The sequence below is a fragment of the Drosophila ficusphila genome, unplaced genomic scaffold (genome assembly GCF_018152265.1).
Source record: "Drosophila ficusphila isolate 14025-0441.05 unplaced genomic scaffold, ASM1815226v1 contig_791, whole genome shotgun sequence".
Lineage (NCBI taxonomy): Eukaryota > Metazoa > Arthropoda > Insecta > Diptera > Drosophilidae > Drosophila > Drosophila ficusphila.
Genome location: NW_025064737.1, coordinates 6,279,781 through 6,298,556, shown reverse-complemented (window position 1 = coordinate 6,298,556; position 18,776 = coordinate 6,279,781). Strand labels below are relative to the sequence as shown.

General features: G+C 43.0%; 5 protein-coding genes across 9 annotated transcripts in view; 1 reads left to right on the top strand and 4 right to left on the bottom strand.

The window, feature by feature from the left end:
• The first annotated feature begins 109 nt into the window (after positions 1 to 109).
• LOC108101014 (putative fatty acyl-CoA reductase CG5065) lies at positions 110 to 2,056 on the top strand. Its single transcript, XM_017205178.1, has 8 exons — positions 110 to 187; positions 244 to 468; positions 530 to 597; positions 657 to 752; positions 810 to 1,264; positions 1,317 to 1,594; positions 1,649 to 1,859; positions 1,990 to 2,056. The coding sequence occupies exons 1-8, from the start codon at positions 115 to 117 to the stop codon at positions 2,054 to 2,056; spliced, it is 1,473 nt and encodes a 490-aa protein (XP_017060667.1). The 5' UTR covers positions 110 to 114.
• Positions 2,057 to 2,184: 128 nt separating this feature from the next.
• LOC108101123 (solute carrier family 22 member 13) lies at positions 2,185 to 6,075 on the bottom strand. Of its 3 annotated transcripts, none has more exons than XM_017205347.1 (5): positions 5,770 to 6,075; positions 3,876 to 4,594; positions 3,314 to 3,820; positions 2,792 to 2,935; positions 2,185 to 2,732 (listed from the first exon to the last, which is right to left on the bottom strand). In XM_017205347.1, exons 2-5 carry the CDS (start codon positions 4,561 to 4,563, stop codon positions 2,335 to 2,337), a joined length of 1,737 nt encoding a protein of 578 aa, XP_017060836.1. In that variant the 5' UTR covers positions 4,564 to 4,594; positions 5,770 to 6,075; the 3' UTR covers positions 2,185 to 2,334. The 3 variants fall into 3 exon arrangements, with proteins under 3 accessions (XP_017060836.1, XP_017060833.1, XP_017060835.1); XM_017205344.1 differs by having other exon boundaries at positions 5,822 to 6,075; XM_017205346.1 differs by having other exon boundaries at positions 5,876 to 6,075.
• A 980-nt stretch (positions 6,076 to 7,055) lies between these two features.
• On the bottom strand, positions 7,056 to 9,496 carry LOC108101027 (solute carrier family 22 member 3). The gene is made up of 4 exons (XM_017205194.2): positions 8,883 to 9,496; positions 8,665 to 8,819; positions 7,843 to 8,469; positions 7,056 to 7,787 (listed from the first exon to the last, which is right to left on the bottom strand). The coding sequence occupies exons 1-4, from the start codon at positions 9,434 to 9,436 to the stop codon at positions 7,237 to 7,239; spliced, it is 1,887 nt and encodes a 628-aa protein (XP_017060683.1). The 5' UTR covers positions 9,437 to 9,496; the 3' UTR covers positions 7,056 to 7,236.
• Positions 9,497 to 10,223: 727 nt separating this feature from the next.
• LOC108101071 (heparan-sulfate 6-O-sulfotransferase 2) overlaps positions 10,224 to 18,776 on the bottom strand; it is an 83,032-nt gene continuing 74,479 nt past the window's right edge. The window contains exon 6 of the mRNA XM_017205263.2: positions 10,224 to 11,489. Within this exon, the coding sequence (XP_017060752.1) occupies positions 11,354 to 11,489 (136 nt within the window). The 3' untranslated portion in view covers positions 10,224 to 11,353. The remainder of the gene's footprint in view (positions 11,490 to 18,776) is intronic.
• Positions 13,862 to 17,121, bottom strand: LOC108101070 (myosin-8). Of its 3 annotated transcripts, none has more exons than XM_017205261.2 (2): positions 14,962 to 17,121; positions 13,862 to 14,889 (listed from the first exon to the last, which is right to left on the bottom strand). In XM_017205261.2, the coding sequence occupies exons 1-2, from the start codon at positions 16,744 to 16,746 to the stop codon at positions 14,251 to 14,253; spliced, it is 2,424 nt and encodes an 807-aa protein (XP_017060750.1). In that variant the 5' UTR covers positions 16,747 to 17,121; the 3' UTR covers positions 13,862 to 14,250. The 3 variants fall into 3 exon arrangements, with proteins under 3 accessions (XP_017060750.1, XP_017060751.1, XP_017060749.1); XM_017205262.2 differs by having other exon boundaries at positions 13,862 to 14,871; positions 14,962 to 17,119; XM_017205260.2 differs by having other exon boundaries at positions 13,862 to 17,118.

Below are 18,776 nucleotides of genomic sequence, written 5' to 3'. Positions count from 1 at the left end.
TTTCGGGAGGACCAAGGCATTTCTTTTGCAAAGCCAGTTGTTCACTGGTGGAAAGTGAGTAGCCCACCGTTTACACCAGATCAGTAGCAATTGTGGCTTCAAAGTGGCCACAACATGGACAACGCTAAGCTGAAAACTGTGGAGTACCAGACGGATATTTACCAGTATGCTGTGGTGTTCATAACGGGTAATCATTAAGAGTTATCCAAAAAGAAACCCATTAAATATCAATAAAATTGGTAGGAGCCACTGGCTTTGTGGGCAAAACGCTGCTGGAAAAGCTTCTCTGGAGTTTTCCGCAGATAAAACGAATCTATATGCTGATTCGACCCAAAGGAGGGGTCACAGTGGAGGAGCGCTTCCGGGGATTCCTTCAGAATCCTATCTTTGAGCGACTGAGAACAGATTATCCTGAGAGACTAAAGAAAATCTTTCACTTCTCCGGCAACATTGAGGATGACAACTTTGGTAAGGTTCGAGAGAAACTCCAGTGAAACCTCATGTTTGTACTAGAGTTTTCCATCAACAGGTTTAAATGAATGCGACAGAGCTGTTTTATGTGCCGAAGTGAATATTATTTTTCACAGTGCAGCAACGGTGAGTTTGAGTAGGGAAGCCTTATAGCTTTTTACTGATTTGGGAGGTTTTGTTTTCAGGTGCGTTTCAATGAGTGTCTGAAGGTGTCTGCTCGAGTGAACTCCCAGGCCACCTACAATCTTCTAGAGCTTTGCAGAGAAATGAAACAATTAAGGGTATGTTTTATAAAGCTAACTCTTTTCTACTCACTTTATTAACCTTTAATCTTTTAGAGTTTTCTGTACGTTTCGACGGCTTACTGCAATCCTGGTCGCAAGTATGTGGATGAGCAAGTGTATCCCACCATGCCTCCGGTGGATTGGCGTCAGTTCCTTGCTGCCACCCAGAAAATACCCGATGACTATCTCAATCGCATGGCCGACTATATAAAAGGTCCGCATGTGAACACCTACACCTTCACCAAATCCATTGCCGAGCAGATTGTCAATGCCTATCGAGATGTGATTCCCATTGTGATCGTGAGACCTTCGATAGTCACTGCTGCGTATAGAGAACCTTATCCTGGATGGATTGACAACATCCAGGCGATCAGCGGTATAATGATGGAGATCGGCAAGGGGGGAATCAGCAGCATTCTGGGGGATAAAGATCTGATTTGCGACATTATCCCAGTGGACTTTGTGGTTAACGCAATGATAATGATGGTCAGTAAGGCGAAGCTAGGAAGGTGAGTTGATAAGAACTAATTATTTATTTAATCTGCATAACCTCTTGTTTAGTTTAAGCATCTGTAACGCCACCTCGGGAGTGACCAATCCCATCACCTGGCAACGACTGGGAAAACTCACCATGAAGTGGTCCCGCATTTATCCCACACGGCGGATGATTATGTTTCCCAACTTCAAGTACAGATGCAGTGCTATTAAACATGAGTTGGCAGTGTGGCTTCTTCACTTTGTGCCCGCTTTGCTAATGGATCTGCAAACCCTTTTGTTGGCCCAGAAGAAGCGATTGGTCACACCCATTGCCAAGAAGTTTAGACAGGCATGTCTAGCGGGTAATTACAATATAGTTCATTATAGAGTTTAAATTCATAATGATATGTTTTTAGGAAGCTTTTTCTCGCTGAACGAGTGGATCTTTAAGAACAGAAGTCGATTTTATTTCAAGGAAATGATTGATAATGGCACCTACCCCACTCTGTATTGGAATCTGGAGGAGTTGGACTACGATGACTATGTTCGACGCCACATGATCGGTATAAACAAGTACCTGCACCGCGAAAAGTTCACTGTTGACTCAAATAAATTTTTGGTGACCAGGTAAGTCATAAAATATTATTAAAAATAATAATATGATATAAAAATTTTATAAAAGCACTTTTTAAAGCAAAGCCTTAAACATGAGACACTTAAAATTGTTCTTATCGAAAACAATTTATTGATCTTACAGGATCTTCTGGTTCTGGATATTCCTGCACTCAGTATTTTACATGATGCTTGTCTATACATTGTTTTAGTCAAAGGTCTAATCAATAAGTACCTAGATATACAAAATTTTTAAAAATTGAATCATAAGTTTGACTAGGTGTGTTAAATAGATCATTGTATTTAGTTGGATTTGGAAACCCTTAATGTACAGCCCCCTTAAAACATTTGCTTAAGAGTCAAAAAATATATTTTGTAGAGAAACGTTAAGCATTTAAAATAACATTTTACTTAAGATAATCACAGAAGAATTTTTAATTAGAGGTCTTAAGAAAGACTATTAATTGGCAAACTCAGCAACTCCTTCTGCCTACAGTCGAGTATTGTTCACATCGGATTCGACGGTCCAAACTGGAGCATTCAGTGGTGACTGCTCCTTCTTGTCACTTGGTTCCACTTGCGGGACAACCGGGGAAACGCTCAATCTGGGGGTGAGAAGAAGGCTGGTGCAGATGCCTCCCAGAATGCTGAATACACAGTAGGAGGTCAAGGACATGGCCGTATCGATCTTTTTCAGGACATTGAAGAACGGAGCCGAAAGGAGCCAGACTCGAGCCCAGGTGACTACGGAGAAGACGAAGAGCTGCTTCTTGTTCGCCGGCATCAGCTCGTTCATGCAGGCCAGGATCATCGATTGGGCACAGGAGACAGCCGCCTTGGGAATCGTGGCGATGATCATCCACAGGCTGACTTTCAGATCCGCATCCACTGGGGAAAAACCAAATTAATTAGTTATCACGTAAGTATGGTTGTAAGGATTAACTTACTGGAGTCTGCATTGGTGAAGATCCAACCCATGCATCCCAGAATTCCTGCCAAAATGTTGAAGACCCCTGCGCATTGCCATTTCCACTTGTTGTGCTTGAGTGCAAAGTGAAGAGCCAAGAAGCAGCCAATGATCTCCGAAAATCCTAAAGAATTAGAATAATGTGAATATTAATATCTTTCGGAAGAAGTTGAAAACATTTGTATATCAAACCCTACAGAGACAAAACTCTTACAATAAAATATTACTTTACAAGTTGTTGTTGAATCGCTTGAAAAATATTTTAATTTGAGTCAATAAAATAATTGAAAAATAAATGGAAATTTATTTTCCGTATTCATAAAACTCTCAAAACCTCATAATAACTCAAAATTTTTCAGTTATATTTTATTGTCTGTTTTTTGCTCGTTTTCCTATGTTTTCTTAAAACAAACTAATTCTTTCGATGTATTAGGTAAGTTGCGTAGTTTAAAATAAATTCATTATCTTACGCCTTGATTAATTGGTTTTATGGTAAACTCACCCATGGCAATGGTGTTCGGGACCAGATAGTCCCTTCCGAAGGACCTGATGTTGAGCAGCATGCCCATGAAGTTGATCACGAAGAAGGCGAGTGCCAAGTGGGCGGCCACCATGTGCGTCTTGGCCCGCTTTCCCTTCCACAAATCCCGCCAAGGAGCAGGTGCAGGCTGGTTCTTCAACCGCTCACTGAGTTGCTCCAGCTGCTGGCGGAAATCCGGGGGAATCTTGAAGGTGCGATCATTGATAGCTGCTCCTTCACGCACGATCTCCTCCACGTTGTCGATGGAGTAGCGATCCACGGCATGTCGGAGTAGCCAGCGTGGGGAGTCCGGTGTCCAGTAGAGCAACGCTATCAACATGACGGTGGGGAATGTGATCCCCACATAGATCAGCGACCAACTGTTGAAGAAGGAGGAAAGACCGGGCAGCAGGATCACTCCGATGGACCAGAAGGTGTCGTACAGGATAATGGCACCCACTCGATGCATTCCCGCCGTTATGTCGGCAACTAAAAGATAAGATATTGTTGTACTTATATTCCTGTTTATCCTGGATTAACTTACATATAGCCTGACCAGCTGTAAACATAATTGCACAACAGACAGCGGAGAGGCAGCGGAAAGCGCAATGTAGACTGAAATCCCTGGCGTAGCCAGTTACCACCCCGCAAACTATCTGGGCAACGGCGCCCACGCAGTAAGTGCTCCTCGGACTGATCCCCAGCATCATCTTGGTGCCTACCACACCACCGACAAGGACTCCAAACAGATGCCAGTACTGCGTCCAGGCCACAAAGATATCTCGCAAACAAACCAGGTTAAACTGCATGATCAAGGAGTCGAAACTGGAAAAGTAAGTAAACTGTTCGCACTCGCTGCGGATGCCAGTGGAATCCTCCAGGACATAGCACTGGTTATCGGAAACACTGTAGCTGGAGTTGCTACTGCTCGTTAGATAGCTAGTGTCGCAGATGAACTCCGAGCCGGGATACAATTCCGGTCCAGTGAATATGATGCAGGCCATGAACCAGGCAGCGGGGATCTTGCACAGAAAGATGATCAGGATGGTTCTCAGCTGCCAGATGCCGAAGTCGCCCACCACATCTGCAATGACATCGGAACTCGCAGGTGCAGGAGGAGCTGATGGAGGTGGTGGTGTAGCCACCCGCTTGTCCAGATCATTCTCCATCTCATTGGGGATTATGTGGGGTAGGGTATATCCTCCACTTCGGACGGGCGAAGGACTGACCATTTCTCCAGTGACTTCTCTCTAGTGGAACATTCTGCAAACGATGAGCAAGTGGAACACATTTGTGATGACTTTCCATTTATTTATTTGCTTTTATTTCTCTTATTTCAATACCCCTCGCTATTGCCTCATATAACTTCCCTCCCAATTGATATAAATTAAAAGCGATTTACAGCTGAAATCACTCGGCATTGAATATCGCTCTAGATTCCTGAAATATCTGCGGTTGCTATTGATTTGATTGACTTTCACTATAACTTCGACATGTGAATGTCATAAGTAATCATATGAAACAAATTTAAACCTATTTTTAATTAGCAGAATTTCTTTTACTTTATCTACTTAATTAGCAAGTGGAAAAAACAATCACGTTTATCTTTCTATTTGGGTACAAACTGAAGAATTTCTTGTAATAACTTTTCTTTACCATAAATCAAGTGGTCTTTCAATTTGCAACAATTGCAAGAATTGTAATTTGTGTTAATTTCATTCATAAGTTAATTAGCTAATCCCTAAGTTTGCTCAACTACAAAGCTCTTGTTTGTTTAATACCTTCAGTGATATGATATCATATCAAAAATCACGACTGTCATCGATAAGCCAGAAAGAGGTTGATTAGGGGTAGATAATAAATAGCACTTCGTTATCTGATTGTGAGCCCTTATTTTTCGAGTGCAAATATGGCGAAAGATTAGCCGTCATAAGATTTAGTTGGTAATTCGTTACAGATTCGCTTATCGGCTCTTTGCCAGATAGTCTGTATTGATAGACTCTTTATGCTTTAATTTCACAGGTGATAATTCGCAATTGTCTGGCCGACAAGTAGTCCCACCTACCAACAATTCCGTCTGTCCACCTATTGGTATCGCAAATATTTTAATTTCTAATTTTTCAGGCAGTGCTAATTGTAGAAAACTGGTCTTGCCGGCAAATATTTCAATTTCCTATTCGATACTTGAGACACATCTAGGCAATGACAGTGGCGGTAGGTCGAGCTTATAGTTGAACGACATGTTTCGGAGCCAAATGCAAATTAATAATTGCTAATAGAGCAGAACAACTTGCACCTGGGAGTATCCCGCATCAACTTAATGGATTACTCGAGTTTTTGACAAGTGTATGATTAAGTGTATTGCTTATTTTAAATTCATAAGTCGTTTAATAACTGTTGGATAAAAATGGTTATTTTGGTATATGTTAGATAATAACTTTTTTATTCAAAGATTAACCGATCTTTATCCAGCGCAAACTGCTTATTTACTTTATTCACTATCACAAAAAGCCAAATATTTCCGTTAATTATGTCTTCACTCACGATACAATTTTTAACTCGCGATGTCTCTTTGCTGTTTGTTCATTTGATTGCATACAAATTAATATAAATTAATTAAGCGACAATAAAAGTTATGCCCGCCGTTCGGGTTTCAACGGATCCGTTCACAAAAGGCAGCTATCCAATTGGCACGTCCCAGCCCGATTTTCTTCTTGGAGCACACGCGTCTCAATCGGCCGAGAATCAAATGGCAACTGACGCCAATGTCGCACAGGGTCTATAGTCAACCAGGGAGTGAGCCGACTGCCTGTCCACTTGGAGACTAGAAAGCGTTAATTTTCTTAATGAATTTGCTCAAATAATAAAAAGTTATTCAACGAGTTGGTTTCTAGAGCATTTTTCCCCTAGCTTCAGCCTCTTTAAAGTCCATTACTTATTTACTGTAAATGAAATAAAGTAAATCATATATTTAACGAATTGAGTCATTATCCGTTTGTTTGCCATTAAATATTAAATGTTATCGAACAGCTGATGGATCAATAGGTGCCATTGAATGCTCTTTATGTTATTAGTTTTCGTTTGAGTTAGCCGTATCGAGTGTGCATTTTCTGTGGCGCTTGGTAAAGTTGGCTGTTTCCAATAGAGTTTATAGCTTGGAAGCCATAATGTTATTAGTTTACGTTATCAGCTTTTGCAATTGGGCTTGAACAAATTGTTCTTCGCCTTCCTTGCGGATTTCTATTTTAATCTTTATTGTCTCAGTCACTTTATTTAGCGCTCCTAATGACACATCGACTGTTGTGCTCTTCATTCGATGCATTGACCTACATTTGTTTTGTGCCTCTGATTGCCAAAGAAAAACCCTAATTTGTTCCGAATGTTCCAATCAAATGCTCTCCAGGATATTCTTCATTACTGTTTGGTTATCATTAATTTATCTTTTATTTATTTTGTTTAATTAGGTATAATTGGTTACGTGCTGTTTGCTAATTGAAACCATAATGCAGACGTTAAACAAAAGAAACATTTAATTTAATTAGCAATTTATGACGTCGAACTCTTTGATTCGATTTTGAACCGGTTTAATTTAGCCTTAGGCAAGCCTTCGAATTTGTGGCGAAATATATTAGTCTGGTGAAATTAAAGGTAAATACTAATCAAAGTGGGAGTGTTTTTATTTTTATTTTATTTAATTTGTAAGCCCAAAAACAAATTCAATTCATCGGTAGTGAATTAAGAAAAGAACAGGGTTCTCTTTATTTTCATAAAAACGTAAGAACCTTTCGCAAAGTTCTCTTCTTAGGTTACAATATAACACAATTGATTTTGAATCACACTCTAAAGTAGATCACTTAATTTTTGTTAATACTCCAAAGCCTGCTTTCAGGCTGCTCAAAAGCTCCTCAAATGGTTTCAGAGCTGTGTGCTCTGAATGCCTCCGGTCGATGCTGCTCCAATTCCAATTCGATCTCGCTGGAGGGATGGAAATTGATGTGCCAAATGTCAGCTATACTGACCGCCATTTTGCGCTCAAAGTTGCTAAGGAGTTCGTTGCTATAAGCACTGCAATCCGAACTGGCGGTGCTGCACCTGCGCATTATGATGGCCGACTGGCGACGGTAGGTGTTCGGGGTAGGCACTTGGCTCATATGGGGCTGCTCGGTGTTCCAATAGTAGCGGTTCAGGCGTCGCAGAGCCAGTCCGTAAATCCACCCAACAGTGGCCAAAATCGTGATGGGAACCAGGTGATGGATGACCGTCAGGCAGCTGAGCAGCGGGCAAAATACCAAACACACTCGACTGAACGAGATCACGGACAGCATCAGAAACACTCGCTTCTCCTTGGAAACAATTTCACTGGTGCAGGTGGAAAGTACTGCGATTGAGGCAGAGTTTGCCACTTTTAAAATGAGCCAGAAGACAAGTTCAAGTCCCACGCGTCGTGTGTTGCGTTCTGTTGAAGAAATATCCTTTAGATACATTCAATATTTAACGACCAGATTACTTACCAGTTTCTGGGAGCAGCCAGACAAGATAGGTCGTAAGCCCGGCTATAATCATCAGATTTCCCGCCCAGCGCCAATGACGTCTGGTGTAGAGGATCAGATAGAGTCCCACAAACACGCCCACCATCTCAGCAAATCCCAAGGCCGCCGTGTTCACGTGCACCTGTTGAGTGCCCAGGTTGCGAATCATCAGCAGAGTGATGTTGTACAGAACCATGGCTGCACCCCAGATCCAGTGCATGTACACCAGTTGGCTGCGCTTCGTCTCCCCATCCCAGATTTGGCAGTAACTCTGTTTCTGCCTGGCCTTCTGCTCCAGCTCATTGGCATAAACTGTTAGTTGAACGTCCAAAGTGAGGGGAACCTTACGGTTGTTGTAAGTTGCTGATTCCAACAACTGGCGGAGTGCCGATTCCACGCGCTGGTGTTGCAACAACCAACGAGGAGCATCCGCTATCCAGCGATGCAGCCAAACCAGCACAATCAGGGAGGAAGAGATGGCCACGTACAGGTAACTCCAGTTATCAAAGTAGATGGAAATGGCGGGCAGGAGAACGAGGCCCATGGACCAAAACAGCTCCGATAAAGTGACTACAATGATGCGGGCCTTTCCTGATGTGATGTCGTTTACTAAAAATAAAAGCTGTTATAAGTTTGTGCCTTGGATCTTTTGATTAACAAGTAAAGTAAAACAAGTATTTCAAAATAATTTTTGTTTAAAAAAGTAAAATATAAAAGGCATTTAACGTATGAATAGTTTCCGTTGGAAACTTAATTTCAAAATTAAATTTCCTCTTTGGAACAAGAACATACACCTGTACTCACATATAAACTGTCCGGAAGTGTACATTAGAGCACAAAATATGGAAGTGAGGCAGCGGAAGTAGACGTGCAACTGGTAGGTGTCAACCAATCCCGTGAGATTCCCACAGAATATCTGCCCAATCATGCCCAACAACATTAGGCGACGCGGACTGATACTGCAAAATAGAACCCATAATTAACACATAAAGATAGAATCAATATTTTAGGCAAATACAAACATCTTGAGAGAGGAGTAGGCCATAAGCCCGCCAATCAGGGCGCCAAGTGCATGAAAAGATTGCGTCATCGCCACCAGAACGCGCCGAGAGCAGATCAAATCGAACTGAACGATCAGGGACTTATAGTCCGTCCTGTGCTCCACATGCTCGCAGGGCAGCGAGGATTGGGCATTCGGATCCTTGGACTCCGAGGCGTTCCACTCTCTTCCATGACTGCGCACAAATCCACGGGCCAGGGAATTCGAATAGGCATTGCACACGTCCACGTTGAACAGTCGATCCGTGCTGCGTGCATCTTGCCACAGGGGATGCGACTGGTCTGAGTGTTCCACTTGCGACCTGCTGACATTCCATTCAGCTGGGTGGCAGACAAGCTCCCCCTTCCAGGGATACGGAGCCGTGTAAATGATGATCGCCGTGAACCAGGCACTGGGAATCTTGCACAGGAATATCAGGAGGATGGTGCGCAACTGCCAGCGGCCAAAGCTCCCGTTCACCAGCTCCACAACGTCCAAGGCTGGCGAGGACTTCCCCGTCGTCTGCGGTTCCGACATTTCCGAGATCAGCGATCGAGCTTACACCTTGGCGTACGTACGCGTACTAAGTTCGCTAATTTTTCATCGATATAGCCCATGTGCTCGGATCGACGGGAGGGAAAACGATGTTTGCTCTTCCGTTTAGTTGTTTCCTCAAATTGGTGCAAATTAGTCGGAGATTTTGCGATTCGTCTGGGTGATGTCTTATTATTAGGTTTGTTTTTTATTCGCCTTTACAGCATCTATGACGTAGGGGTGTTGAGAAATAAGCCAGATCTATTTAGTGCTTTATAAATATTTATTGTCTTTAAAATGGACAAATAAATTTTCCATTATTACGCGTTGGCGTTAAAATGGACCTAATTAATCAATGACTTTTCCACAACATTGTTATGTTGGTTTTGTGCTGAAAACAAAGATTTCCTGAATTTATTAAATCCATTTTGTGAAGCGTTGCAAGAGAAATGTTCCGGGAATATATACGTTTTTTTAGCAAAGAAGAATACAAATAATAACAACAAAAAGATATGACATAAATAAAATTTTCGTAGTCGTAAAAGCTCGCTACTGAATTCGTTGATTCAAAGAGCTCCTGAAACAATGCAACGAAATTGTTTTGAGCACCACAATTCCATAAAAAGCAATGTATTTATTTGATTATAATTGCCATATTTGAAAAAAGGTAACTTAAAAAATGTTTAATGAAAAATATATTTTAATAATAAAATAAATCGATGTTTCAACTTTTGGCAATATTACCAACCCCTTATTTCCCCTTTTTGGGAGAACAATAAATAAAGTATTCTGCGGTTGTATTCAATAATTCATTTGTTTTATTCAAATTAACTGCTTTTTGTGTTTGCTTTTTTTCTTTGTTTTCTCAATGTGTGTTCGTTTGCTACAAAATTGTTTTTATTTTCTCAAAACCATCAAATGTGAAATTAAACTGTTTTTTAACATGTAACTTTGTAATGTCTGCAATTTAAAATGGCACATGCATATGCCTGATTAATTATTCAGCAACTAATAAGTTTTTAAATATTTTACATTACATTTTGTGTAGTTTTTATGCTTTTTAATGATTAGGTTTTATGTGTATTTCGTTGGATTTATTTGATCAAATTGTTTGTTTTTGCTTGGTAACCTTCTCCAATTCTTTATTGTCTGAAAAAAATGACGTCTGCTAACAATTCTACAATGTGTGTACTTCGACTGGCAAAAATAAGATAAAATAGACGAATTTCAGTGATTTATCTTGCTCTTATTTAACTTTTTTGTTTTATTCTGCTGTATTTACAGTGATGTCTAAGAAGTAAAATAAAATAAATGCGTTGTTGGATCGAAAACATTTTCCAAGCACTATGCACTTAGACTAATTGTGGATTTGGCTTTGCAGAGACTTGGCGTAACAATAATCAAAAAGCTACATATTACAAATTAATATACTATTCTAAATTATGGCGGTTTGTCGTGTGGGCGCTGTGAAAGTGAAAATTGAATTCGAGTGAATTGGCACCTCAAAATGGTTCGAAGAGAAATTTGCGCTTATAAAACCACATGTTATGCAAAGTATTTACAATTTCCTCGTTTTGCGGGGTGCGACTTAACAGAAAGGAGTATAGTTACGTTCATAGGTTTAATAGTTGTGCTTAGGATTAGGTTTAGAGATAATTCGCGCTCTGAGATATCGCCCATTTGCCGTTAAGTGCATTACTTATAAATGAAACAAGCCAAGTCTGCTAGTTGTTCTTTATCTGCTTAATTAACATTATGCTTAGACGCTAGTTTAAAGTCCTTCGGTTGATTTTTATGCTGTTGCTTCTGCGTTGCGGTAACCTTGATGACCACCCCTTTTATTCTGCCCTGCCCAGCTACGTAATTATGAGTTGGTTTTTTCTACATCTAGTATCTAATCGGTAATATTTGGTTTGGAGTTCAATGATCCGTGCTGAGCCCATCTTCCACGTTGCTGTCCCAGTTGAACTCTGTGACGCCTTGCTTGAAGTAGATGTTGCCCAGATTGGCGTAGCGCTGCTCAAAGTTCGTGTCCTTTGCCTTCAGATGTTCGAAACTGCAAGAAGGAATTGCATGTCATGATTATTGCAATAAATATCAATTCAAAGTATGGTTTTAATATTATAAATAGATATTTGCGTATTAATTGGCAACCTAAATATTTATTTAAGTTCTTTGAATATTCCTTAAATTTTTTACATATATCTTGTTATACCTTCTGTCAAAAAAGTACCGGGACTGGGTTAATAACACTCACATTTTCTATTTATTCATCCAAATTTATTTTGTCGCCTTCAAAGTAGTCCCCATTAGAGGCAATACACATATGCCAGCGATTCTTCCAGTCTTCGAAACATTTTTTATAAGCGTTTTCCGGGATAGCCTTCAACTCCCGTGCCAAATTTTGTTTAGTGTCTTAAATTTATTATATCTTGTTATACTTGAGTTTTTAAAAAGACCTTATCTAATTGGTTGGAGCCTTGGATAGGCTGGTTAACACTTATCCATGATTAATCTCTGGCAGTGCCGTTGAGTGGCAACACTACCTTTGGCGGTAAGATTTAAAATACTGTGTTTGTTAACAAAAAACAATAATAATTAGTAAAGATTAAAATAAGAAAACATATCGAATTAGAGTTTGTGAATTTTTGTTAATTTTCAGCAAACCCATTTTTTGGAATTTTCGAAACTTTTACAGGGAGGCATACCTCAAAATCGGGTTAAAATTAGATTAAGTAAGAAATTCCAAGAGTATCACCCTACTACAGCTTCATATTCGCCTGGTACTTTAGAATGCGTTTGGCCCAAAAATTGTGGTCTTTGCTGACCGATTTTGCCTAGACTAATGGAACTCTTAGATTTCAAATACCAGGCCAACAGAATTTAGTAGATGGGATTTTTAATTGTGCGAAGTTTTCATAAAAAAGATTGCAAACAAGAAATTCTGGACGTGTTCAAAGAACTTTATAAAAAAACCTAGAAATTTTCTTGGTCTGTCACTTCAAAATCTGATCAAAATTATAATTCTATTATTAAAAAAAAGTCGGCAAACAAAAAAAACTAATGACGCAGGTTGTTAATTAATTAATTTTTCATATTTTTGACGATTGGTGATAAAGTGTGCCATTTTTAAAAAAATTGAATTCGAAATTTAAGAGTCGTTAGAAAACTCTAAATTCCAAAAATCATTCTTATTCTTATAAAACAACGACGCTATAATTTTGTTGCTGAGGTGTCTGCCTGAAATTATAATACTCTCTGCAAGGGTATAATGAAGATCAGTTATTTTTTCTTGAAATGTTTTTAAATGAAACACGACTTTGTAATATGCATGCATCGTATTCTAAAGTTGTTAACATATATTTTACATCTCGAACTGAAGGAAATCGTAGATATGCTGACTTTTCATAGAAGTACCTCAATAAACAGCATAGTTCTTCTGCGTATTAGCGCAGGTAGGCGAATATCTTAATCACCGTTTGTCTGAATGCGTAATCTACTTTCTTCGGGGATTTACGTTGCAACTTGTGTTGGCATTTCCTTCCCGTTATTCTTAGCTATTTTACCACCCCATTCGACCCTCTACTGCATTGTGGGTCTTGCAACAAAAGCTGCTCAATTTACTTCTGCGCAATAGAATGTTTTCTTATGTGCACCCCGCCACTAAAACGGAACCCTCAATTTCTGATGCAGCTGCCCGAGGTACAGCTGTATGCACAATGGATAATGGATAAATCCCCGTCTTGGGCAAGTCTTCCTTCACTTACGGTATGTGTGTGTACCTTGCCCGGGGCATTGTGAGCATTGCAGAAAATGTCAAAGGTCATAAGCGGCCATTATGCGGCCCAAGACAAAGGGCCGCTTGCCATGCAGGCAGTCGTCAGAGATTTCTAAGGGAAAACGAAGGGAAAAGGAGCGGAAAAACAAAAAGGCGAAGGGAAAACCCCGTCAACAGGCTTAAGTCACAATTAATGAACCGAGCTTCCAACTACCAGTGGTTGTTGTTCTTGTTGTTGTTGGTGGTGGTGGTGGTGGTGCATAGGTATTTCCCTTACTTTTACCTTAACCCAAGAAGGTATGGCTTAACCACCCTTGAGGAGGAAGCGCAGGCGCAGCTGTTCCGTTTCGCTCGAGGAACTAATAAAACTACAGAGCCAAGGAACTGAGGAACTGAGGCACCGGGAAGGGGTTCCAATCGTTCCCATCGAGTAACCATGGGGAGAAGGGGCGGTTCCGAGGGCCACGTGTGCGTAATCAGCGTCGCAAGATTCCATCGGATTGCATGGCTTGCTGGCTTCACCCTTCCCGAAGGCGGTTCAGCCTGAGAAAATTCCATCACAGTCGAGGGAAGCGAAATCAAAACGGGTTCCTCAGGGTTGTCCGGAAAAATGTAAATAATTTCCTCATTGTTCAGGTACAGTCATTGTATTTACAATCAAGAAATATCTGCTTTTAAGAATGCAGTTTAGTTTTATTGTTTATCAAAGAAACTGTACGCTTAAGGCGTAAATATAAAATATTTTTCTTCTGTGAAAACAGTATTACTGTATCATATAATCAAATGCAAAACATTTTGTTATATATTGTAAGAATGGAAGGAATATTGTAAAAATGAAAGGAACAAAAATTAGCCGTGTTCACTGAAGGAATATTTCGACAAAGATATATCAAGTTTCCAAATAAACAAACGAATTAATATTTAATCAGAGGTTGTAGGTGTTTTGTCTACAAAGTGAGTGCGTATATTTCAAATCAGATCTTAGCTAGGGTATATAATTTATAATAGTAGAGTAGAGTAGTTGGTACAAAGTGGTGGCCTAGATGTTCCGAGCCTTGAGCACCTGCTTCTGGGGCGGACTGGGCACGTTCTCCTTGCCGGCGAAGAGCACCGTCTTTTTGGGGGTGCTCGCCGCGGAACGCGGGGTGCGGGGCGTGTGGGGGGTGCGCGGACTGCGCGGGGTGTGCGATGCGGCCGCCTTGGGGGTGCGGGGAGCGGGACGCGGCGAGGATTTGCCGGCGAGCAGGAGCTCGCTGATCTCGTTGCTGCTGTCCTGGCGGACGCACTTTTCCGCGGAGCTGAGCAGCCACGAGGTGATCTTCTCGCAGTCGGAACGCAGCTCCGTGTCGCAGAGCAGGTCCTCGATCTTCTCCAGGTCGGTGGTGTTCGACCGGTTGGCCTTGCCGGGAGTGCCCAAAAGCGAGGCGGAAGCCGGCTGCTTGGACTTGAGGGCAATGTTCTCCAGCTTGAGCTGTTCGCACTCCTCGCGCACCTTCACCAGCAGCTGCTCCTTGTTGTCCAGCTCCAGCTGGGCGAACTGCAGCACGGTGGCGAACTCGTCGAGGGCCTTCTTCATGTCCGCCATGTAGGCCTCGCGCGTCTCGTCCTTGCGCCGCAGCTCGTGGTAGTGGGCCAGCTGGGCGTCGCCGTCGATGCGCTCCTGGAACGAGTTAGCAATCTGATTGAATTTGGCCAACGTCTCCGCCTCGCCGGCGAGCAGTTCGTGGAGCAGGGACTCCTTCAACGATACCTCGCTCTGCAGCGTCTGCGACGAGGATCGCAATGCGGCCAGCGCCTCCTGGCTCTCGTTCACCTGCTGGCGCAGCTGCTCCGCATCGGCCTGCAGTGTGAGGTAGCTCTGCTCCAGCGCTCCCTTGGCCAGCTGCACCGATTCCAGCTCCGCCTTGAACTGCTCCACATCCGCATCGGACTTCTTCAGTCGCTCCATCAGAATGTTGACGGTGGCTCGAGTGTTGGTCAAAGTCAGCTGATAGTTGTACTTCTCGGTGATTGTCTTGGCCATGTCCTGCTTGAGCTGCACCAGCTGCTGCTGCAGTGCGTCGCTCAGCTGGATGTAGTAGTCGATGCCGTTGCGCAGCTGCTCCTCGCACTTCTGCAGCTTCTCGTCGCGCAGGCGCAGCATGTCGTTGGTGGTTTCGAGCAGGACCATCACGTCCTGCTTCTCCAGCTCGATCTTGATCAGCTCGTTCTCGGCCAGCTTCTGGCGCTTGTCCAGCTCGGCGCGCCAGTAGCTCTTCTCGCGCTCCACGGCGCTCTCCAGATCGTTCTCCACCTGCTGCTGCACCTTGGCCACCGCCTGCTGCTGCTCCGCGTGGCGAGCCTGCTCCCTGCACAACTGCCTGATGGTATCGCAATGGGCGTCGATCTCGCAGTTCTTGTCCAGCAGCTCGTCCTGCAGTGAACGGATCAGCGTGCACTTGTTGGCCAGGTCGTTCTTCAGAGTGTTTCGCTCCACCTTCAGGCACTCCAGCTCCGCCTGGCAGCTCTTCGCCTCCTGGCCGTAGGCCAAAGCATCCTGCTCGATCTGCTGCTTCAGCTGCATCACGTCGTTCAGCAGGGAGGCGTTGCTCTTCTGCAGGTTTTCCACCAGCTCAATGTTCTCGGCTGTCTTGGCCTGCTCCAAGCTGCAGTGCTCCCTGGCCTGGGTTACATCCTTCTGCAAAGCAGAGAGTTGCGCCTGGAGCTGCTCCTCCACCACGTCCCGCTCCTCGTTGGCCTTCTGCAGCAGCTCGTTGGCCAGACGCAGGGCCTCGCTCTCTGCGATCAGGTTCTCCACCTGGCTCTCGTGCTCTGCGCGCTGCTGCTGCAACTGCTGCTCCATGGCGGCCAGGCGCTCGAGGAGATCAGCGTGCTCCTGGCTCAGCTGCTGGTTGAGTGCCTTGTGCGAGAGGTTCTCGCCAGTCAGCGCTTCGATGAGCTGGTCTGTTTTGGCGGTGGCCAGTTCGTGCTCCTCGCGCAACTTGGCCTCGGCCTCCTTCAGCTGCTCCACGTGGCGACGCAGTACGTCCAGCTGGCTCAACTGGCTCTCGATGAGCTCGTTCTTGGTGCGGATCTCGTACTGCAGAGCCTCCTTGCCCTTCAACCGGCTGGCGGACTTGGCCTCCTTCACGGGCGTCGTGGCCGCCGAGTGCAGAGGAGTCGAAGCTGCTGTGGAGGCCCCACTTCCGGTGCCACTGGCCACATCCGTGTGACTCGGCGTCGGACGGAAGCGAAGACGCTGCGGCAACGAGGGAGTGCGGAAGAGACGCAATCCCTTGGACTTCTTGTCCTCCTTGGGAATGGCGAACTCCTTGGCCTCCTTCGAACTGGACGCAAAGCGAACGGCATCCTTGAAGAACTTCTCGATCTGCTCCTTACGTTCCGGCTGAACGGTGGGCGGAGCAGCTGACGCCGTTGAGGCGGTGGGCGTGGCACTGCCCGCCGATCCCGCCGAGCTGTTTGAGGCAGCTGGCGAGCCGCAGATGGCCACATCCACGTCGTTGAAACGCTTCAATTTGGCCTTCGAGAAAGACATCTTCGAACTTATGTTTTTCTTTTTTGTTTTTTGGAGGGGCGACTTTTCGTTTAACTTTGTTTCGATTCTTTGGATTTTGTCTTAGATTCTCATAAATAACGCTCGTTTAACTTTTAAATAACAATAACTCAACGATCAAATATAAACACAACTTTAACTTTTGGTTTGGTATTTGCAACTGTTTAACAAATCGTCTGTGGTTCGTTTAAAATTTTTTTTCTGTACTTCGTAGTCTGTTCTGTTCTACACTAAACCCGCTTTCCCGTTGCTACCCGTTTCACTGTACCTACGCGTTCCGCTGTCAAAACCTAACTGAGTTCCACTTCTGTCCAGGATCGCAGAGGCAGACATCGCGTTCAGCTGGCGGAGCGAGAGGGAGATAGAAAGCGGGAATGAGATAGAGCGAGGGGCAACGAGGAAAACAACCCTCTAGCAGGGCTCGCTTCAAGCGATCCTCGTTGTCTCACCTTTTCGGGGTTTATACCCTATATAAGGTAGGGAATTTCCGATTCGATGTCTTGTTAAGGTTTTTTAAGGTTCCAAAAACTATTAGAAGCATAGTTAAGAATATGTACTTAATCTTAATGTAAATAAATAAGGTACTAACAAAATGTACTTTGTGAAGCTGATGCATAATTGTTTTAATAAAAACTCTTAATTTTCTCAATAAAGATTTTCATCAAGACACTTGGTGACTATGATATCTAATAAATATTGCACTTTTACTATTTAGGAATGTTACTAAAATACTCGAAAGGAGGAAGCACTCAGGCAATTAAAAGAAATTAATTCAGGTGGTTGCAAAACTAAGTTTTTAATCACTAAATAACTATTTTCAAATTTTTAAACTTCTTTTGACGATATATATTTTAAAGGGTATCTATATTTCTAATCAACTGAAATTCTAGATATTTCTTTTAGCTTGTTTTGGTGGTGGTTCGTGCCACAGTTTTTACCCACAGGATTCTTATCTGTGTATTTGTCAAGACGTCGGCCCTATATGTATGTACACTCGTAAAGAAAATGTTTTCATTTTAGCGCGCGCAAATGTTGCAATTGTACTTCAAGACAGCACGAGGAGGGTTCAAAATCGAGGAGGAGTGGGGGTAGCGAGAAGGGTAGGGGTGGAGATAGAAGACAGAAGACAGGACGCCGGAGTTCCGCATTCCCTGACTCAGATATATATATGGGAAATGTGCCGTGTCGGACGAGCAGAGACACACTCACATCTGTCTCAGTTTCTCCTTCCCCTTTAAGGATACGAATGCGATTGCTCGAGAGGATTGCGACTACGAGTACAAGGATATTGCTTGATGGCTGAATGGGCTGCATTATCCGTTGGATAACCCAACCCAGCTGGCAACCAGCATAAGTTGTTAATTTGATACGAAATCCGATGCCCGCATAATTGAATGGAAAATGCGTCGGAAATGCGAGGGAAATGGGCGAGTCGCGCCTGCGCGGTGAGTTGAATTGAATTATAACGAATTGAATTGCGAGGAAAATGGAAATGCGTCAGAGATTTCCTCTGTGATCACGGCAGATAGTTGGGCAATCGGCCATCGCTAATCTGCAGAGACCCTCATGAGGTCCTGCTGATCCTGTGGTAGCTTCCTGTGTCGCCTGCTATTTTCTCCCTCTTAAAATTCAGGGAGATTGTCACAACGGCCAACTGCTCAGCTGGTTGTTTCTTAGACAACGAACAATGAGCGGCAACTGGGAGGTGATAATTCTAGGTTAAAGCAGGCAGGCATGAAATTCTGGGTGGGTCATCCACACACAGCTGTGCCAGAGAAAATTAGCGAAGAATAATTCATTTTGAAGCAAAGAAAAAGGATGTAAAATCAACCAGAACAGAAATGTTTTTGTTGTAAAATTGATTAAAGATAAGAAAATAATATGTTATGATAAACGTAAATCAATAAACTACATTCAAATGTATTCAAATAAATTGCAATCCATAAGAAAGAGTACAGAGAATTGAATACCAGGATAAAATCTTTTCAAAAATATTTAGATTTTTAACCATA

Excerpts from the sequence above, each read along its gene's own strand:
- LOC108101014 (XM_017205178.1), top strand. The coding sequence starts at position 115 with ATGGACAACGCTAAGCTGAAAACTGTGGAGTACCAGACGGATATTTAC. Across the intron at positions 188-243 it reads TGCTGTGGTGTTCATAACGG|GAGCCACTGGCTTTGTGGGC; the intron begins GTAATCATTAAG and ends TAAAATTGGTAG. Across the intron at positions 469-529 it reads CATTGAGGATGACAACTTTG|GTTTAAATGAATGCGACAGA; the intron begins GTAAGGTTCGAG and ends TTCCATCAACAG.
- LOC108101123 (XM_017205347.1), bottom strand. The coding sequence starts at position 4,563 with ATGGTCAGTCCTTCGCCCGTCCGAAGTGGAGGATATACCCTACCCCAC. Across the intron at positions 3,821-3,875 it reads TACAGCTGGTCAGGCTATAT|TTGCCGACATAACGGCGGGA; the intron begins GTAAGTTAATCC and ends CTTATCTTTTAG. Across the intron at positions 2,733-2,791 it reads CTTCACCAATGCAGACTCCA|TGGATGCGGATCTGAAAGTC; the intron begins GTAAGTTAATCC and ends GTTTTTCCCCAG.
- LOC108101027 (XM_017205194.2), bottom strand. The coding sequence starts at position 9,436 with ATGTCGGAACCGCAGACGACGGGGAAGTCCTCGCCAGCCTTGGACGTT. Across the intron at positions 8,470-8,664 it reads CACTTCCGGACAGTTTATAT|TAAACGACATCACATCAGGA; the intron begins GTGAGTACAGGT and ends TTTTATTTTTAG. Across the intron at positions 7,788-7,842 it reads CTGGCTGCTCCCAGAAACTG|AACGCAACACACGACGCGTG; the intron begins GTAAGTAATCTG and ends TTTCTTCAACAG.
- LOC108101070 (XM_017205260.2), bottom strand. The coding sequence starts at position 16,746 with ATGTCTTTCTCGAAGGCCAAATTGAAGCGTTTCAACGACGTGGATGTG.